Source organism: Oryzias melastigma, linkage group LG6 (genome assembly GCF_002922805.2).
Source record: "Oryzias melastigma strain HK-1 linkage group LG6, ASM292280v2, whole genome shotgun sequence".
NCBI classification, from domain to species: Eukaryota; Metazoa; Chordata; class Actinopteri; order Beloniformes; family Adrianichthyidae; genus Oryzias; species Oryzias melastigma.
Genome location: NC_050517.1, coordinates 18,582,741 through 18,603,078, shown reverse-complemented (window position 1 = coordinate 18,603,078; position 20,338 = coordinate 18,582,741). Strand labels below are relative to the sequence as shown.

Genomic DNA, 20,338 nt, shown 5'->3' with positions numbered 1-20,338 from the left:
CCTTAAAAAATGTTTCCGTCTGTGTTCTCCAAATATTGCCCCTAGAATATGCTGATTTTGTTTTTCTTCACAAAAATACATATTTCTGGACCTGGCAACTAAGAGTCAAAACAATGGGGACCTTTCAGCTTTAGGAGCATCTCCAAGGTGACGGCATTGCGTAACATGCACAGCAAAGCAAAGACTTCCCTTTACTCATAGTGCCTCATGCTCGTCATCTCGTGCTGGGTCATGTGGACTGTCATCCATCTTTTTATTGATGATGATGGCTGCAAACCCTGATGTTTGCTCCTGGGGCTGCTTTTAACACTTACAAACACTTCACTACACTTTTTTTTTTTCAGCACATTACTTGATGGTTTGTGAGGGGAAGCTCTTAATGTGCTCTGGGTCGGTTTGTCCTGTCAGTGAACCTGTTCTTCTTCTCTGTTTGTTAGCTCATATTAATGCGCTCACGTCTAAAGTGGCGCTGCTGAGAAAACTCCCCGATGACTGGAAACACAACATCTCCTGCTGGTTCAAGTGAGTCTGTAGTTTACTAATCTGCACAGATGATTGGATCTGTCTTTTAGTGAACAGTTAGTGGATTTTCTTACTGTTACAGGTTGCTGAAACCTGCTTTACAGGGTGAAATACCTTTTAATTTTTAATATTGGCAGAAGATGGGTAATTTTTACCCAAATTTTGCTTAAAAATAATCTATTTTGCTAATATATAGACACAGAAATGAGGCCTTCTGATTTCCATCAATATTAGATTTAACACCCTAAATATAGCTGGTTATAGATTTATAAAAAGCTGAAATCTGCAACAAGTATATTTAAGTTCTTAATGTTTTATATGAAAATAAAACGGTGAAAGTCCTTCCATGAAAAGTTCCTGCTCTCTTAAACTGCCTTCTTCCGTCTTAGCTTTTATTTATTATTCTCCATACTTATAAATGGATTTTCATCATCTCTGATGTAAACAATATTAAATTGTTAAATCAGTGTTTTGTTTGTGATCCTATTGTTTCTTAATCTTGCAGCTTTGCTGCTCTGTAATGACGTGTCTGTCCTCCTGAGAAGGAGTGGGCTGGAGAATTTGGAGGCTTTGCTCCTTTTCTGTTTATGTTGACCTTTTAATCTAAATCCAAAAATGATCTGAAACTTTGTTTCTTTACCATAGACCCTCCAAGTCGCTGAACATACTGCACCACCTTTTGAAAAAGCTAACAGGGTAAGTTCAACTTATTATACTGATGAGTGCTTTTAGCATTTACAGTTACATGTTTTTGCTGATAAGAACAAAAATTAGATTTTAAAAACATGAATCACCAACCATAGTGTTGAAATTGCCTGACATAACAGCCTTTTGTGCTGGAGGATTACTCAACCGGCTGCTGAGAGCTGGCGCAGAGCTTCTGTTTTTTTTTTCTCCGCTCCGTTCCATCATCACTCATCCAAGATTCAGCCGATCCTCAAGAGTTTCTCAACACTTCATGACTTCATCTCATCTTTAGCTTGCAGGAGGGGCAGTACCTGGTAGCACACAAAGCAGGGGAGCCTTTTGTGACGATACTGAAGGCGGGGAAAGGGGGACCGCATAACCTGCAGCAGGTGCACAGCTGCGTTCCTCCACCCCCGTCCTCTGGCCACGTGCCGTGGATACCTGTAGATCCGGCGGTGGTCCTGCCCTTTCACCACAGCCACGGCCGGGTCCCCTGCACCTTTCCACCAAAGCCCCTCCAACAGGTGCGTTTGCTTTTTGACAACGGTTCAAAAGGTCGAGCAGAATTAAAGTCCCACTCCACTTAAATTTGAGGTCTTTTAATTATGATTATGGTGGTTTTAGGGAAAATTGATGTAGTTTATGTTAGGAGTTTGTCAAAAAATCACCTCTAACTTTTGAGGTGGAAGTAAGCCTTCACTGATTTCCCATCATCCCTTTGTTTGCACTCTCTCTCTACCTTAAAGCCCCTCACAATCTCGAGCTAACATTAGCGGTGCAACAAAACTGGCGAGCAATATCAGAGCTCTCCAGCTGTACAACTTTAATCTAGATGAGGAAACGAAGACGTTCATGAATCTGTTTTTCTGCAAGAGGATGAATCTGAATGGAGCAGAGCAGCCAGACTTCTGCCCTTTTTTAAAAACAAATCTTCTCCTGATTCACCATGATTTGAATAAAGAAATCCTCAGAAATGTAGTTTGAAGTTTACATTCTTTTATATTTGTTCTCCATCATAAGATAAATGCTATGAGAACACGTTATAAACCTTTGAGTGCTGGGAATGAAACTCACTTATCACCTTCAGTTCACACAATAAAAACTGATTTCAGAGTTGAGTGTGTTTATTGTTAAAGCTCTGGTGTGTTTTCTGACCCAACAAGCCTTCCAGCATACCACTACAAAGCAAACCTCATAGAGACTAAGTGAGCTGTGTCACCAGCAGCTCACAAGGCTTTACTGGAGGTCTTACTCACCTGATTATACCGAGATATTTTTATTAAAATATACGTCAACACAACATTTTGGTTGTTTTGGGGTAAAAAAAAACATGTCAATTGTAAATTCTGTGATCTTTGTAATTGTTTTTGCTTGATTTAGTCTTTCCAGACGTCAAGAGGCGGAGCTAACAGCCAGAAAAACGACCAGAACAAACAAGGCAACAAGAAATCTGGTCAAAGCAAACGCAAGTCCAAGCGCAAGAAATTCATCAAGAAGTTAATTGATAAGTCTGTTTAAGAAGCTCATCTGAGTGAAGTTTATTTATTTAAAGACAGACTGAAAGATTTCATTTAAATTTGATATTTAAAAGTGAATTATTTTTTCATATATATGTATTGTGTGAGATAAAATGTTGTTAAAAATGTTGTTTTGTTAACAATAAAGGTTTGAATGTCCGTGTCAAATGTGGTCACAAGTCTGCCAAACCTCCAGAAGGACTTTTTCAGTGACTTCACACTGATGTGGGAAAACTCATTCTTGAGTCACGCCGTCCGGGCAGAAGAGGGTGGAGTCAAAGGGGAGGGGAGCGTGGGGTATGAAAAGTTTGCACAAGTTTAGCCTCCACACCCATTCCACCCAAGGACATCAGACGAATCTTTGCGCTGTCTCAGCATCTACAGCGACGGTAAGTTTGGAGTTGAAATGATGATCAAACTGCACGTTAATGATTAACTTTAGTTTGTATTCACTTTTAGGGAGTCATAGCATGACTTTAATCTCCAGCCAACTTTTGTACAATTAAGTTTTGGGGTTTATGCTACTTAATTTGTTGTTGTTTGATAGTTTTCGTTGAGGGATGTGAAAACTCTGCGGACTTTAGTAGAGCCGCACTCTTTCCAGGGTGTGTCACTTTGAAATTCCTGTAGTGATTGTCTCAGCCTGAGTGAGGATTTCAGAGTGAATGTGTTAACTCCACGAGAAACTAACCCGATTGTTGTTAACACAAGTAAATATTTAGGAGAAAAAGTGCTGCTATTCTTGTTTTCATGGTTGACCAAACAGCTTTTAGAGCAGAATTTTCCTTTTTTCCAGGACTTTCAACATGGCTATGGTATCAGAGTTTCTTGGACAGCTCTCACTCAATGAGGTAATACTTTTTAAGCCCTTAAGCCTCAGGAAAAAAATCAATCAAGTATGTTATCTAGAGACTTTAAAGAATCTACCTACATTTAATCTCTAGTACTTTGGACTTGTTTGAAGGTCTTAGAGACCATTTTATATCACACTGTTGCACTCATTTTTTTTCTTTTTTTTGTCCTTTGAAAACCAGACTACAGAAACCAAGTATCCCACTGTAGTGCCTGCAGTGAACTTTGATCCAGACAAAGATGCTGCAAGAATTGAAACTGCTATCAAGACAAAAGGCAAGGAAATAAATAAATAAATAAAAAACTTGAAACAGTCTTTCCATACTTCCAGATGAGGAACTTTTGAATGAGTCAGATTTTTCCATCCAATCTGGAAACAGTTTTCCTCACAGTTCAACCAGAGACGGCTCTGCTTTTCTAACTCTTCCTCTAAAATGTATTTCTCCTCATTGATATATTTGTTGCTTCAACAAGTATATTTTCTGGATTTGAATGTAGGCGTGGATGAGCAGACCATCATCGACATCCTCACAAAGCGCACCTATTCCCAGAGACGAGATATTGCGTTTGCATATGAGAGGAAGGCAAAGAAGGTACAGTGAGTGGAGGAGGCTTTCAGGGCTGTGCGCGAGCGTCCCAAACTGCAGCTGCCGCTTTGTCTCCAGGACATGATCTCGGCTCTGAAGGGGGCGCTGTCGGGCTCACTGGAGAGTGTGATCCTTGGACTGATGAAGAGCACGGCCCAGTTTGATGCCACAGAGATCAAAGGGTCAATGAAGGTAAAAGAAAGTCTCACTAAAGTTAGGAGGAAGTGTAATGCTGCCCCCTACTGGAGGAAGTGATAGAAGTGCATATCTCTCTCTTTTAGGGCTTAGGAACAGATGAAGAAACTCTGATTGAGCTTTTATGCTCACGGAGCGACTCTGAGCTGGTGCAGATCAAATCTGTCTACAAAGAATGTGAGTCCAAACATCTAGAAATCATTTCTGTGGTTAATAAGAACGACTAAAGAAGAAAATGTGTTTTCAAATGTCCTGCAGTGTTTAAAAAGGAGCTTCACAAAGACGTTGCAGGCGACACATCAGGGAACTTTTGCAAACTTCTCTTAGCTCTTGTGCAGGTGAGGTGTAGCCACAGACATTATTATTGTTTATTCTATACATAGAAGCTTAAACTGACCTGTCTGAATCCTGAGCAGACCAAGAGAGATGAGCCGACTTCTGTTGTAGACTATGGGAAAATAGATGAGGATGCCAGGGTAAGTCGCCTGTTTGGACTTTGATATACAATTTTACTAAAAGGTCAATATTTGATCACTCTAATATTATTAAATCTATTTATTTTTCTGATTAAAAAAGCTTGATTTCTCCTCAGGCTCTTTATGAAGCTGGAGTGAAGATAAAGGGAACTGATGTGGCCACATGGATCTCCATTATGTCAGAGAGAAGCGTCCCCCACCTGCAAAAAGGTGCTGCCCTGTGTTCTTTTTCTTTTCTTTTAAAGACTATACAGAAGTATCGCTGCTCATGTATTGATTTAAATGAAACCAAAGTGAAATAATTGTCCTCTTTTCAGTGTTCCAGAAGTACAAAAGCTACAGCCCCTACGACATGCAGGAGAGCATTGTGAAGGAAGTTAAGGGCGATTTGCAGAAGTCCTTCCTGGTGTTAGGTATTTCGTTTTATCAATAACCATTTATTGCATTTTATTTGAGATCAAAGTCATGAATTGTTACAAATATATATCGTCTTCTGTTGTTTCAGTTCAGTGCGTAGAAAACAAGCAGCTGTACTTTGCCAAAAAGCTGAATGAAGCCATGAAGGTAATCACATTTGTGTTTTTTTAGGTGAAAAACATCTATATTCCATTTTTTTCTACAAATGTAAAGTACTTGTGAAAGTTTAGTTTTGCTGCAGGATGTTACACCAGTCTTGCATCAGCTGCATTAGTTAAAGCACAGGGACTGCAAAGCTGAAGTGCTGATTTTGCTCGACTGTCTTCCCAGAGTTCAGGAGCCAAAGAAAAGATAGTAACAAGAATTATTGTGTCGCGCTGTGAAGTGGACCTGAAGAAGATCTGCTCTGAATTCAAGACCGCTTTCGGGAAGTCTCTGCAAGAAACGATTGAAGTAGGTGGACAGTTATTGATTTAGAGTGCAGTTTGGGATGTGGGTGAGTCTGACTAAACTACTGTGTCCCTGCAGGGTCATACCAAAGGAGACTACCAGAAGGCACTGCTCAGTCTCTGTGGACCGGCCGCATGAACCTTTCTCACCTCCAGCAGAGAACTGTAGGAGCTGTTTCTCCTGGAAACAACAGAAAACAGAATCAAAACTATCGAAGGATCTTCGTTCTGTAGTTTTTTGTTAAAAGAAACAAAGAAATGGAATTTGTTGTATTTTCCTTTTTTCTAATCCAGATTTAACACAGGATAAAATCATAGAATCACTTTGTCATAAACTCCTGTTGTTAGATTAAACCCTAAGAGTTTTCTTTAGTTCAGATGTTATTATAATAAATCTATTAATAATGCCAGACAAAACAGAATGTTGTGAAAATGAAAAGATTAAAGACAAATTTAAAGAAATAAAAGTACAATTTTGGGGTGTGCAAAAATAGTAACGAACTAAATGAAAGAATTTACCAATTTATCTTTTTTTTTACCAAGAAAATGGGAATGTGACTGACAAAAATGACAAAATAAAAATAGAAGTCTGTCTGAAAGTTCAGTTATCTAACATGATGTTTTACACATTTCAACATAGAAAGTTAACCTAGATTACTTGATGAGTGAAAAACATGTTCTCCTCCACAACATTATATACTCTCCTGAGCCAGAAATGCAAATGTGTCCTCTATAGAGGACATTTCTAAGCCTGAATATCTCCCAACTACTGCGTACTACAGGAAGAACTCTTTTGGTGTCTACAGAGGACATTTAAATGATACCAAACGTGAAGGAGCGGGGCTCTGGGAATTATGGTTTTTGATGGATTTAAAAAAGTATTGACTGGACAACATTTTTTTTTACCAATGATAGGAAGATTTTTAAACCAAATGAAGCTTAAAAATGTATAGAGTTACAAAAAATGCATAAATACTAAAAGAAAAAAATTTAAACGGCGCACTAAAAGGATCCAGTCAGGTTTGACATTGTTACTTTGAAGCACAACAAACCACTATAAGTATAATTTTGTTAAAAAGGAAAAAAAGAGAGAGAGAGAGAGACAGAGATCACGTGCATAATATATTTTTTATTCAAACCCGTCAAAGAATTTACCAATAATATTAAATATGACTTCACCATAAATGTAATAAGAAACCTAATGGATGCAGATATATTGTGTTTTTCTTCTTATTAATAAAGTCTCTAAATATTTCAAGTTAACTTAAAATTTAGAAGAGCTTTCAGTAGTTTAGCTATAATGGGTAAGTTTTGATTATAAATAGATTTTCCTTTTTTTTAAATTAAAAACATGTTTAAAAAATAATAAATTATTGTTTAAAACTTTTTTGTTATATGATATAAAATAAACTACCTCCCTCTCTTTTTTATGCCAGGATGTTTTCCACTCTGAAAGCTTTGATGAAGTTTCAAAAAACCTTTCATGACTGTTTGGTGTCTGTGGTTACAATTCCTTAAACCACCACCAGATGGCAGTAAAGTTCCAAATAAACCAACATCATTTTCAGAGCTGAAATAAGACTTATACAGTAGAACTAGAAAATGAAGAGAAACACTTGATAACAAAGTACATTTAATGATTAATCTTTGTAGTTATTAGTAAAGAAATTAAAAGAACTAGTTACAAGATCATGTTTAGTTTTACTGCTAAAATGTTACAACAAAAATAAGGCAAAACTACTATTAAAATGTGATTAAACTCCTTTTCTGTGAGATGAAATGAAAACAAGGGTTTGATCACTGAACTATTTTTCCAGCACTCTCCATTCTATCAGGATGATTTAATCATTAGTGTGTTTTTCCATGTTTGTTTGGTGCTAATATTTTAATTGAAAATGTTCATTTTACCTCTGGCAAAGATGATTTGCATTCCACTAAACAAGCGTCTATACAGCATGTTTCTGCTGTTTAGCTTGTGGTCTCACAGGATGAAATAACCACCAGTGTTGTCAAGGCATTTCTACTGAAGTATAAAAAAAAAATAAAAAAAAAACAGCCCCTGCAGACGACAGATACGCTGAAAAGAAAAGGAAGCTGCAATCATTTAATAATAATAAAAAAGAAGTGGTGTGCTGCAGCCTGGATTTGGTGGAGGATCATCTATTATTGCAGAGAAATTGCCCGATAAATAATGCGTCTAATATTTTCAGTGGTTGGGTAGCTATAAGGAAATTTTAACAAGGCTTTAGATTTATGATCATTTTGCAATAATATTGATGAGAACATTAGCCCTTTGTGATAGTTTATGTTTATAGGCAATAAAAAAATAAAATATAGTGTAAAGTGAGATAAAACAGTATTTTGCAAAGCAGTAAGTGAGATTTATGCAGGAATGTGGTGACAGATTAATCTCTGGATCATAAAGAGAAAAGTACCACCATATTTTTTCATCTTTTTATATGGATGTACAACATGCTGTTCTGCTGAAGGCGAGCCCGCAGGGACCTCCACGCGAGCCCAAGGGGAACTCTCTTCTCAACTGAAACTGTGCAATTTACTGTCCGAAACTCTGGCACTTTATCACTCAGACACCCCAGGAATGTCAAAGCAAAGCTTGCTGGGAAGGAGACAAACTTCTACGACGGAGGGACTCCAAAGCTGAAGAAGCAAACGGCACAATCTAATAATATCTCTAAGTTTTGAATTGACAAAAAAATCTGCTCTAAAGGACTTCTCTTTTCAAATACTTGCCCCAGTTAGAATAAATTTATTTTAGAAAAAACATGAAGAAGCCCCCCTCCCATCCACCTTAGAGACAAACATCCAGGCAGTGCTTTAGGCTTTCGGCTTTCAGCAGCATTAAAGTTTCACAGTACAGCTGTATAGCTGCTGTTGCCCTGCCAGACGCACCAGCTGCATGTTGGGAAGGTATTAGTTTGTGCTTTTTATTAATTCATCGCGTTGAACAGAACTTGGCGAACCATTAGCTGCAAACAGCTTCCCTTCACTCCTCTGTACTTGACACATCTGAACCCGGTTCAGTGTTTTGGTGCACGCCACCAAAGGGTGTTTAATTATAGAGCAGAGGGCCACCAGGGTCTGCTTTTAATTGTGTGCATCTCTGCGTGTTTGTGTGCGCTCGCCTGCAGCTCCATAGGTCGCATGCTTGCCTCTAAATGAGAACTCCTACAGGCGAAGCTGGAAGAGCCGCTGCCTCAACACATCTTCAGAGCCAGGAGTGCCACAGTTTGATTAATATTTTCTTAATTATCATTATTTAATTCTGCAAAATCACAGCTCCTTCAGTGAAAGTGCGGCCTTTGTCTCTGTGTTGCAGAATATCTCGGCTAATTAAGGGCACAGAGAGATCCTGTATATGGTAAATAAGAGGCTGTGTCTCATGCTGCTGCCCCAGGGAGAGTTGGCACCACACTGAAGGACATCTCCTTCTGAAGAGCTCCACTCCGCTGATGTTTCTCTGCTCAGACCGTACAGAGCCAGATCCTCCGCCTCTGGCATCGTCAGGCCCGCTTCCTTTTATGAGGCTCAAACTCAGACAACGGCGCAGGCAGATGAGCGCCGTTCTCTCATCACGCCATCAGGCTGCCTCCTTTGTACAGCAGAGTGGTGATTGAACCAGCATGAGAGCAAAACAAGGCCTGTCTCCTCTTGGGGGTTTTGGCTGCAGTCAGTCCATCGACTGACAAAAAAAAAAAAAAAAACAAGACATGGAGAAGTTTAGAAAAAGAGCTTTGTGTTCAACCGACATCTTTGAAGACTTGCATCTTCGAGGAAAGTAAAACAAGGTTATACTAAAACACAAATTCTACTACACATATTCTTATGTCGGCAACACTTATAATAACAATCAGCTATAGATGATCAACAAATTGTGAATAAACTGTTAGTTAATGAGATAAAAATGACTCGCAATTAACAGTTTGTTAAGGATTTATAAATGTGTCTCATAGATGGTCAATACCATGGTCCAGGTGAATACTTGATTCTGATTGGCTGCTGGGTGTGGATTAAAACGTGATAATCCACAGTGATAATGTACACACCAAAAAAATTGTCTGGTCCCGTAGCCCAAATGTTCTATTTCATTTTGTATTTCACTTTCTTTAACAAGCGGTAACCCCACGGCTAGCGTTACAGCTCTGGAGTGACTGTCGGAGTCTTTACATAACTTTGAAAGTGTGTGAGTAACCTCCACTGGATACAATCATGTCCGACTTCAGCAATTTGGCCTCTTTGGTGCTCCGAATACGTTTTGTTGGGTTCAAATTTTCGGAGCTGAGTCGCAGCACAATTTGTGAAGTTGGGGCTTTTAACAATATTAATCATAATAAATGGTGGATTATCACGTGAACCTACGTGAGTTCGGAGTTTCGTGAGGTTGGCAGCAGAGTCTGTGGCTGCAGCCGTCTCGTAGCCAACGGGAGTCATCTTCTGTAGCTGGACCGTTAGTTACCACGTTGCACCTGAGCTGTAACGCTTCCCATTGAAGCCTGGAGTGGTAGAAGAACGTTCTCTCTGAACGGATGCTTTATTTAAACTATTGTAACAATCAGCTTCATATTGTTATATTTCTTGTCTAAGTGACAATGATACAAGCTGGATAATGCCCTTGGAAGTGTGCATTATCAGAAATGAATGCGTTAGACAGTTGAGGTTTGTGCGTTAAATTCTGATAATGCACACTTCGTCTGGCATTATCCCGTGCATAAATGCCATGTTATTGATATTTTAATATTTATAATTGTCCCTTTTAGTTATTAGTTAATTTCAGCTTGCTATTATACTATATCATTTTATATTGTTTGAATATTCAACAAGCCATTAGTTAGTAGTTTATTACAAGCTTGTTCATGATCTATTACTAATCAATAAGCACATTTATAGATCCTTAACAAACTGTTAACTTCTATTGAGCAAGTCATGTATAAATCATTAACTAACTGCTTGTTAATGATTTGCCAGCTAACTATAATGGAAGATATTTTTAAAATGTTACCTTTATTGTGCATCAAATGAACTCACCATCATCATTTTACTATAGTCCACCTTTAAAAGTAGAGTCAATAGTAAGTCATACGATGCATGGAGTTAGATGATATTTTCCTTTCCGCCTGGTGCTCTGAGGAGACTGGTTGGCCTTATATATCTTCACCTCCCCCCATATCTGTCGTGTCTACCTTCCTTCAGTGGGCCCACAGAGATGTCCCTCATCCCCCGTGCTTATTCTGTCTCCTGCTGCATGAGGTAATTCTGATTTTTGGGTTTGATCACACATGGATTTTGATCATTCTTTGTTTGAGACTTCAGGCCGCAAACATTGACCTCAAGCCTGACGCAGTCATTCTAATGGAAGTGTTGGTAATGGTGTGCTCCCCCATATCTCCTCAGCTGTTTGCATCAGGATCATTTTGGGTGTGTGTTTTGCAGCAGTTGTCTAGTTAGAAGTGCGAGGAGGAGGACTGTCTTTCTTTGGGTGGCATTTTCATGTTTATTTACACCATGCCTAATAAGATGTGGGCTCTGCAGCTAGGTAAGACAGAGTGATGGGGGGTAATTAAACTGCTTTGCTTTAGATTCATCCATTATCCATTCTCCAGCCTGCATACATAATGTAATAATGTAAAATAAAGCCTGTTGCAACCGTGGATGAGGTGACCAGTCTAGTGTTTGGTGTAAATCAGTGGGTGTCACTGCAGACGGAAAACGCACGGAGATCCTGTGTGATAAATTTGGCAGTGGTTGAAGAGCTGTTCTGGGGTGTTTGATCAGTCAGACTTCTTGCACAGGCTAAATTTACCATTCAGTGTGAGGTTTAAACTTCCTGGAGATTCAGGATAAACTGAGAAGGGGCTCTTTAATCCACATTGTCATGACGCTTAATCCCATCCACGGCCTCCGTCTTCGGTGTCCTTGTCAAACCGGCCGCCGGACTCCGCGCACGCATTCTCACGGAAAACACAACCCCACCTTCATGCACAGGGTGGAAATCAGCAAGGCAGACACTCGAGCATGAACCAAATGTCAGCCGCAAGCCGGAGTGAGAGGAGAGGAGCCGCTGTTAATTATCACCTCGTTTCCTGAGCAAGACTGAAGATTCACCATATCTGTGGATCAGGAAGTCAATTTCCCTCAGAAAATGATACCGTTCCAACCAAGAACTTTCATAAGAGCCACAATTAACTTTTTCATTATTATTATTTTTATTATTAGCCAATTGTATTGTCTGTGTACTTCTCTAAGCTAAGTCATGCTGAAAACCAGCTCCCATCAAAGATCAGCGAGTTCGGAGCAAACCGGCTTCCTTTGTTCTTCTGAATGTCATGGAATTACAGGTTATTGTTTGAAGCCCAACTCTGAAGCTCAGCGCCTCTGACAGGAGAAATGCAAAGTTTTCGAAAGGTGTCTACAATTTTGTTTTTCTCTTCCCTTTTGCACCTCTACTTTCTCGTTTGATTTCTCAAATGTTAAGAAAAAAGAATAAAAACAGCCAACCTACCTCCTCTTCTCCTTTTGACAACATGCTTCCCACGTGAGACTTAACCTTTGGAGAGTTCCGGTTCTTTTTGATCATTCACTGTTTGGTTCACGTTAATTAACCTTAGGGCACATCGGAGAGGTACGGGCTTTGAAGAGCAAGAAAAACAGCAAGAAATGGAAACGGATTCTATTGTATTTATTGGCATTATTGTCTATTTTCCATGAGAATCTTCACGGTACGAGAAGCCGTGTGGGTGCTGAGCAGATCTTTGGCTTTCTGTCACTTTTTCTTCTCACTGAGAGGAAGTTGGCCCGTCAGGCTGACCTCCCTCAGGTGGCCATGGAAATGGAAAGTAGTTCAAAAAAAGAAAACAGGAGGGTTTTTATATAGCCTTCAGCTTCCCCTGAAAGAAGACGAAAAGTTATCTTTTTGTCTGTTTCTTTTTTATTCTTTTTGGCTCCTGGTCTTTTCTGAGCTTGTATGAAACACACAAAGCTTTCCTGTTTAAGAAAAAAAAAGTGCTACTGGTGGCAGATAGAGCAATATTGCCTGAACCCAAAAAAATATACCCTGAATATAAAACTACTTCACTTTCTGGGTGTCTGTTTATCAACTCCATTGTACAGAAACAAAGAGAACGACTAGCCTTTATGTGTTCTCTCATCCTCTAACTGTAGGTACAGATAAGAAAAAGCATTAAATCCACCCCAGTTTGGTGACATACATCACATTTCCTCTTGTATCTTGCAATTCCAAAGGCTTACTTTCCTGCCTGTCAAAAGCTCCAGCTCTCAAAGCTGCAATGAGTTGAAATCCACGACTGCAAAACAAGGAGAACAAAAAAAAGAAGTCTGCTGGATGTGCTGCAGCACAACTAGAGGCTTTATTCTTCAGGTTTTCAGGGCAAATCTGCTCCCGCTTCTATCTGACGCTTGTCTAAAGCACATAAAGACAAAGACAGGAAGTGTGATTAGCCACGGAGAATAAAAGTGCAGCGATCCCTCCAGGATAAGTCTTGAGGTGGGACTGATCAAAGCTATGCCCAGAGACAGAAGGAGACTGAAGCAGCACTTTCTTCAGTGGCTATCTCTGCCTTAAGACAGAGGACAGGGGGGGGGGTCTATTTATACTTGTCTTTCGACATCCTTGCAGGAAAAGTTTTTTTTATATATTTTGTTGAAGAACAATTGGTTTATTAACACATCTACAATTTTATTAATCGTAAATTTGCAGCTGGATTTACTCTAAGAAAACTAACATTTGATTAGGAAATCACATTTTTATCAAGCCTCTAAAAGGTCATCGAAGAAAAAAAAAACAGAAGAAGAAAACAAGTAACTGGTGGGTATCGGTTACTATCTGGTAAGAACCAGTTAATTCAAATCAATTCCATTTTATTTATATAGCCCAATATCACAAAACAATTGCCTCATTGGGCTTCATACTGGTGATTATTATTACTACAGGGTCTACATCAATTGATATTTAGAAAGCACCTGTTAGTCTCTGGTGAGTGCAGGTTACTATCTGGTGAGTACCAGTTTGTCTCTGGTGACCACTACGTACTATCTGGTGTGCATCTGTTACTATCTGGTGCACACTGGTTACAATCTGATGAGCACCGGTTACTATCTGTTGCACACCATCTGCTATCTGGTGAGCACCAGTTACTATTTGGTGAGCACCAGTTTGTATCTGGTTAGCAACAATTACTATCTAGTGAGCACCAGTTACTATCTGGTAAGCACTTGTCACTACCTGGTGTGAATTAGTTACTTTCTGGTGAGCATCAGTTACTATATGGTGAGCACCAGTTACTACCTGGTGTGAACCAGTTACTATATGGTGAGCATGAGTGACTATAACTATAGTGACTATATCTGCTGAGAACCAGATACTATCTGATTAGTGCCAGTTACTATCTGGTGAACACCAGTTACCAGTATTTTTTTTTTTACTTTAGGTACCCTGTCTGTTTTTATTCCACGAGATAAATAGAGATTTTAGCACTCAGGGTAACTTTTTTTCCATTAAAAGTTTTTCTAAACACATTTTGGTTTCATGTTAGTGTATTTTAAATGTCTTTTGGAGCTTATAAATGTAATCATCAACATTTTATCTTGTGCTGTACTGTTTCCTATTTTGCTTTCTCAAGTTTGTGCTGAGAGGAAGAAGGTTTTGGTTTGTGATGGACAGACTGGCATGCTTTCATTAGGGCTGGCTGTGGAGCGAGCAGGTTTCTTTCAAATCAAAGGCATGTCTCAGATCCTGCCCTCAAACACTTGTCGCTGCTGTAATGACAGATGCCTGTGTTGCTCCTCTGCTGGAAACTTCACCGAAGATCATGATCAATATTTAATTTTTCTTTAAGCTGAGTCTCCATGTTGCTCTCTGTATCCATATGCATGTTTTATTTGTCTACATACTGAAATCAGTTTAGTATTTTAACCAGAATAAAATAGATATTCCCTTTTAAGGGGTTGCTTATATATATATAATTTTCTTCAAGCAAGAGCTGAACTTATACACTGTTTATTAAAATATTGTTAAAAACATTTCCTGCTAATATGCCTCCTCATGAAAGAGCAAATTTTAATACCCGTCTTGGACTGTATGCCTTTTAACTAGGAGGCTAAATATATACTTACTTTTTATTTCAAAGAGAAAAAAAATCCTTTCTGGCTAAGGAGAACTTTACTCAAGGATAGGAAGCACATCATTAAAATATGGGAGAAATATTAAAAAAGGGGGAATGAGAAAGAGTGAAGATCTGCGCGCCTGTGGCTACTCTGACTGGCTTCAAAAACATCGTGAGATCTTTCCCTCCCTCAGACCCCGGCTCACTCCTGTTATTTGACTTTATTTGCTGGCTTCACTATGAAGAGTTTTCATACTAAATAATCAATCGGTGGTGTGAAAGCATCGCTGTAGCACAAGCAGGAGAGCTGCAGTCCCTTCATGTCTGCTTGACACCCTCGGATTTCATCAAAGTCCTCCATGTTTCTCAGTCTTCAAACACAACCCCAGACGGTTTACCTAATTATAAAACACAGAAATATGAATGCTGAGGGAGTCGCCTTTAAACAAGTGTAGGTGGGAGGTAATTAGCTGTTTTTGGCTGCCCTCTGTCATCTCATCATGTGTGACACAAACGGGCACAGTGCTGTCATCTCCCACCAAAAGAGGAGTCGGACGACATTTGCAAGTTACTCCTGCTCCCCCTCATGGATAATGGAACAAGGTTTGCATTTGAATGATAAACAACATGACTTGAAGACACTTGGAAGATCACTCACACCTGCCCCCCCACCCTCTCGGAGAGCATTCAAAGCTGAGTACCTATTATGCAAAGCATGGATTTTGGAACTCATCTTCATATCTCCCAGGCATGTTGGACAATTATGAATCAGTCGAAGTGGCCGCACCTTGCTAATGGTATGCTGTGTTGTGTTCACTGTCCTTTTATCAGAGACCGGCGACTTTCATCTGCAAAGTTCTTCACCAGATCCCGTGTTCTCCAGATTAGCATAGGCGTGTAACCGAAGCTCTTAATGAGAACAACAAAGCGCGGTGGCCTGAACAGGACCAAGGTGTTAAATAATTCTCCACCTTGTCAAAACAATCAAATCAGAAATGGGGGCGTTAAATATTAACGTTCCAAAGGTATGTAAAGTCAATATATATTCAGTTTTAAGAGGAAGTATGCGGCAGCAGCACATAGCTGCAGAGCTGTTTATTTTCATTTATGAAGACTTTCAATTCCAAAACAAACTAAAGTTATTTTAAGTTTATTTTGTTGCCAATAAACACCTGGAGGGAATGTTCTTCTGCAGTGACGCTTCAGCTCAAAAAGGTATTTCAAGTCTCTTGAAATGGTGCAGCGGTGCTGCTCACACAACGCCGCCGTGCTGGAGGAGCGATCCCTCAGAACTGAGTCTAAAAAGGGAGCATTGAACATATATTGGTTAACATCCTTTAACGGGAGCTACAATTAACGTGTGATGTTGTGCTCGCATTCCACTTTTATGCAACCCACCTGCCAATCACCATGTTTGTAGAGCTAGATCACAGACGGGTTGTCCCTTTGTTTTCAGCTATGTGTTTCTTTCCGCTGGTGTAGAAAAGGTTTTATTTACCGCTCTTTTGAAGACGAGCTGCATCCGCACACTTCCTGCAAAGACTTGCAAATTGCAAAAAGGCAGACGGGGATGCGGGTTGGGAAAAGCAAACTGTGTCTTCGTCGCTGATGTCCTTGACTTTCACAACATTTGGTAATAATGTTCTCGAATAGCTCCAATATAAAGCAATAAATGTGAAATGATGCACCTGCATCGCTGCTGTATGTTAGGAAAGCAAAAAAATATTTAGCTTTAATAGGTTTTAGTTACTAAAATCACAAAGTACTCATAGCCTCTGTATTTTCTACATTAGCTGAGCCGGTTGGGTTGATATTTCGGACAAATCGTGCATTTTGTGCGACAAGGTCCAACCACCTTTACTGTGCAATAATTTTGATCTTGAATATCTTGTCAAGTTATTTAATCATGAAAACATTTTATTTGAAGCAAAATCTGTAATGATTTTTTTTTACTTCAAAGTACAGTTTTAAGCAGAAATTTGTTATGTTTGTGAATAGTGAGTGTTTTTTTTTTCAAGAAATCAACTTTCCTTGATTTAGAGAAACTTAAACCTTTAATTTAACTTGTAATTCACAAATACATTTCAAGACTAAAGTAGGCACTTTTAAATAAAATAAGATACATTTTTAGGGAAAAGTGTGTATAAATAATACTCTATAAGTTTAGCCTAAATTACAAAAGAGATTTATACAAATATACACCTTGTGTGTCAGAAGATCCATAATTCATAATCTCCTGTTTTTAACTATAAAATATGTCCAACACAACAGAACTTCAGCTCTTATCTGTTTGCCCAGCTGTTGGACAGGACAAGTTAATTAAAAAAAAGTTATGATGCCCTTTTTTGAGCAATATACATTTATTGAAAGACTTATTCCCACTGATTATATAAATATGCCTACATTTGAGTGTTTAAAGCTGATTTTGAGATTTGTTTTCATCTCAAAAAGGCAGGACGTCTCAACTTATATTATGACATTTTACCTAAATATATTCTATTAATTCCATTGTTAGTATTTTTTAACAATAAACAAGAGAATAACATCTTATATTTTATATTTTTGACCTTATTTTGAGAAGGGCAATTTTCCCAGTGTATCCATGAAAAAATTCAAAATAGCGGCCATTTTTAAAGATGGCGGCCATAAACTTAACTGTTGCAAAACTATTCAGTGATTTTGTCCGAATTCATTCACTACTCTCTATATAGTGCACTCTGTAGTGAATTTCTAGTGCTGTCCGAATCTACAATTCCAAAATTGAGTGCGCTAGAAATTTCTCAGAACTCTTTGCGGAAAACCAGGGTGCATCGATGCTCACTACACTAGTGAATATAGACCATGATGCATTGTGCTTGAACAATTTGAATCACTGGCTCCGCTACTTGTCATATGAAGCCCTCGGTGTACGGCTCATTCTGCAGGGAGTCTGCAGTTCTCCAGTGGTTCACGTACCAGGAGATGTGCCAATCCAGACAACTCACAGTCTTCCCGATGAAGCCTAAAAGGCACTCGCAGACTCTCAAGTCCCTGGTTAGGACAATACAGCCGTCTTTTGTCAATGTTGACCGTGCAGCCAAGCTCCTTGGGGCTCCTGCGCAGCAGCACCTCCTAGTCTCTCGAATCCCTTTTCTTTGCCATCTCAGGTCAGTAGTTGTTTTATGTTTCCGCCATGAGAATTCTGACAAGGAAAACAGGCTGGAGGTCTATACTTCTTCTTGTTTTTTTCTTTAAATCCGACGGCTGATTTTTGTGACTTCTCCCGAGATGCAAATCCCTTTAAGTAGCAAAGAAACAGCTTTCATCTACAAGTATCCCAGAAGCAAACACACTAAAGTCCATCTTTCGTCAAAATCATTCTGTCTTGATGTATTCTGAGCTAATATAATTACTTATGACCAAGCAGCATCGGGGAGGTGGGGATTAGAAAGATAAAACACAGGCTTTTACGTATAGCCACTTTGCTAATTAGATGGATTAAAACGTGCTCTGTGAAGGGAAGTAATTTGCAGCTGAATGGCAGTTAGCAGGCGAACGTGTACAGCAGATGACACAAACCCCTGAGGGTATTTCATGCTTAGTTTTGTACAATTTAGAAATTACACAACTCGTTTACTAAATAACAAGCTCATTTTCCCCCTGAACTGCATTTTTTGGTGCCTCAGTGTCTGGAATTTCAGATTTGTTGAAAATAGGTTAGACTTTTCTAGTGAATGAAGCCTCCTGGTAACTGCTGCACCACTCACTGCAGTAATAGATAGCCATTTATAATTCATAAGATGGCTAGTCCCCCAAGTTAATTTCGCCCAAGGCACTGTTTATTTCTGCTTTGTACTTTGTTTAAAGTCAGTTGTTGACAACTCTTGTACATGTCAAACTATCACCGCTAATAATTGCTTAAGGAGATAGAACTTTTGCAAATGTTGGCTCCACCAGAGGTATATTCGCTGCACCCCGTGCAGAACTTCTTCAGATAAATTTTTGATTCATCTGCTTCTTGCTCTTGACAAAAAGTCCTCTGTAATTCAAAGCAATAGCTCTAAGAGGAATTATAAAAAAGAATAATGTAGTACGCGCTTCATAACATCCCGGTTTTCTTGTGAAATGGGAAATGTCTTTCTTACTCCCTCTTCTCCTCCAACCCCCTCTCCTTCCCTTTTTCTCTCAGTGTTTCTCTCTGACTTTCTTCTTGTTTTTGCATATTGACCAAAGTGGGGCCCGTGCTGCTGGAAGGATGACTGTCACACGCCGACGATTGACAGAATCCATGGCGGGAGACTGAAGGCCTTGGGGCGCTACCTCTGTGGGTCAATCCTGCTCCTCTCTCCGAGCAGATAGCGACGCTCTCTCAATCCGAGCAGTCACTTGATTAGTGCCAATTATCCGGGCTGTCACTTTCCCTGGTGAGGGTGGCCCAGGATGCACCCCCGTCCCCCACACTTCCCGTCTAGAGCGGACGTGCACTAAAAGTGTGCTCTCGTCGCTCCGGGCTGTGAGGAATGATTTCGAATGCAGAGATGGAGGTGTGGAGGGGGGAGAATGAAAGAAAATAGCAAAGCAAGTTCTGAGTTTGACAGTGTGATAGCATTGACTTCCGAGACAGTTACAAGGGGAGTGTCTTTTCTCCCACAAAGACGACTCCCAAGGGCTGCAGCGTCTTCCATCAGTCAGTCACTCTTCAGATTAATATTCAGCTGTACACTGTCTACAGGACCCAACTGGGTTACTTTCACTAAGGTATACAATATTCACTTGTAAGTCTGTTGATTTTGTTCAGTGTATTAATTTTAGCATGAACTTGTTATATAATATAGCATTAATATGAGTACTTAAATATATATTAATGCAATTGATCTACATGAAAGCAAAATATAATCTATATCAAATTTGTGATAACAGATATTGCCAAATTATAACAAAAATATGTAATCATTTATTATTGGAGGTTATAGCGAAACATTTTCAGAATCAGTTTGATTCCCATTTTTTCGATTATTTCGAACTACTTAATTCAATTTATGTCAATATAACTTGGTTTACGCACTTGCTTGGAAATACATGAATTATATATATATATTAACATATGCAATAAAAAATGCATGTTTTATATATATATATATATATATATATATATATATATATATATATATATATATATAATTAAATTATGAAAATATATAGTTAAATGAATGTATTAAGACATATAAGTTTGTTTATATATATATATATATATATATATATATATATATATATGTTGTGAGGATATTATTATATTAATCAGATACAGTTTACATACTTTAAAATGTATTAGTGAAATAATAATAATAAGATTGTTAATAGAGTACAGTGTTCTATTGGTTCTCTAATGGAGAAGCTCCAACAATTGTTCTGCCTCTCCTTGAGGGCGTTTCCATTTGGCCACTAGATGGCGATCGCGCAATAGCATTACATCTTATTCCAGAAGAATAAGACAGTATGAGCGAAAAACGTTATTTTACT

General features: G+C 38.9%; 2 protein-coding genes across 2 annotated transcripts in view; both read left to right on the top strand.

Moving 5' to 3' along the window:
• ice2 (interactor of little elongator complex ELL subunit 2) overlaps positions 1-2,894 on the top strand; it is an 11,588-nt gene extending 8,694 nt beyond the window's left edge. Inside the window, exons 12-15 of the mRNA XM_024281482.2 lie at positions 438-522; positions 1,168-1,218; positions 1,502-1,733; positions 2,590-2,894. Coding sequence (XP_024137250.1) covers positions 438-522; positions 1,168-1,218; positions 1,502-1,733; positions 2,590-2,727 — 506 coding nt within the window. The 3' untranslated portion in view covers positions 2,728-2,894. The remainder of the gene's footprint in view (positions 1-437; positions 523-1,167; positions 1,219-1,501; positions 1,734-2,589) is intronic.
• An 83-nt stretch (positions 2,895-2,977) lies between these two features.
• LOC112152143 (annexin A2-A) lies at positions 2,978-6,056 on the top strand. The gene is made up of 13 exons (XM_024281483.2): positions 2,978-3,115; positions 3,523-3,577; positions 3,761-3,854; positions 4,077-4,171; positions 4,244-4,357; positions 4,447-4,537; positions 4,619-4,698; positions 4,777-4,836; positions 4,953-5,046; positions 5,154-5,249; positions 5,342-5,400; positions 5,584-5,706; positions 5,782-6,056. Exons 2-13 carry the CDS (start codon positions 3,533-3,535, stop codon positions 5,839-5,841), a joined length of 1,011 nt encoding a protein of 336 aa, XP_024137251.1. The 5' UTR covers positions 2,978-3,115; positions 3,523-3,532; the 3' UTR covers positions 5,842-6,056.
• Positions 6,057-20,338: the final 14,282 nt, after the last annotated feature.

Excerpts from the sequence above, each read along its gene's own strand:
- LOC112152143 (XM_024281483.2), top strand. The coding sequence starts at position 3,533 with ATGGCTATGGTATCAGAGTTTCTTGGACAGCTCTCACTCAATGAG. Across the intron at positions 3,855-4,076 it reads AACTGCTATCAAGACAAAAG|GCGTGGATGAGCAGACCATC; the intron begins GCAAGGAAATAA and ends ATTTGAATGTAG. Across the intron at positions 4,358-4,446 it reads AGATCAAAGGGTCAATGAAG|GGCTTAGGAACAGATGAAGA; the intron begins GTAAAAGAAAGT and ends TCTCTCTTTTAG.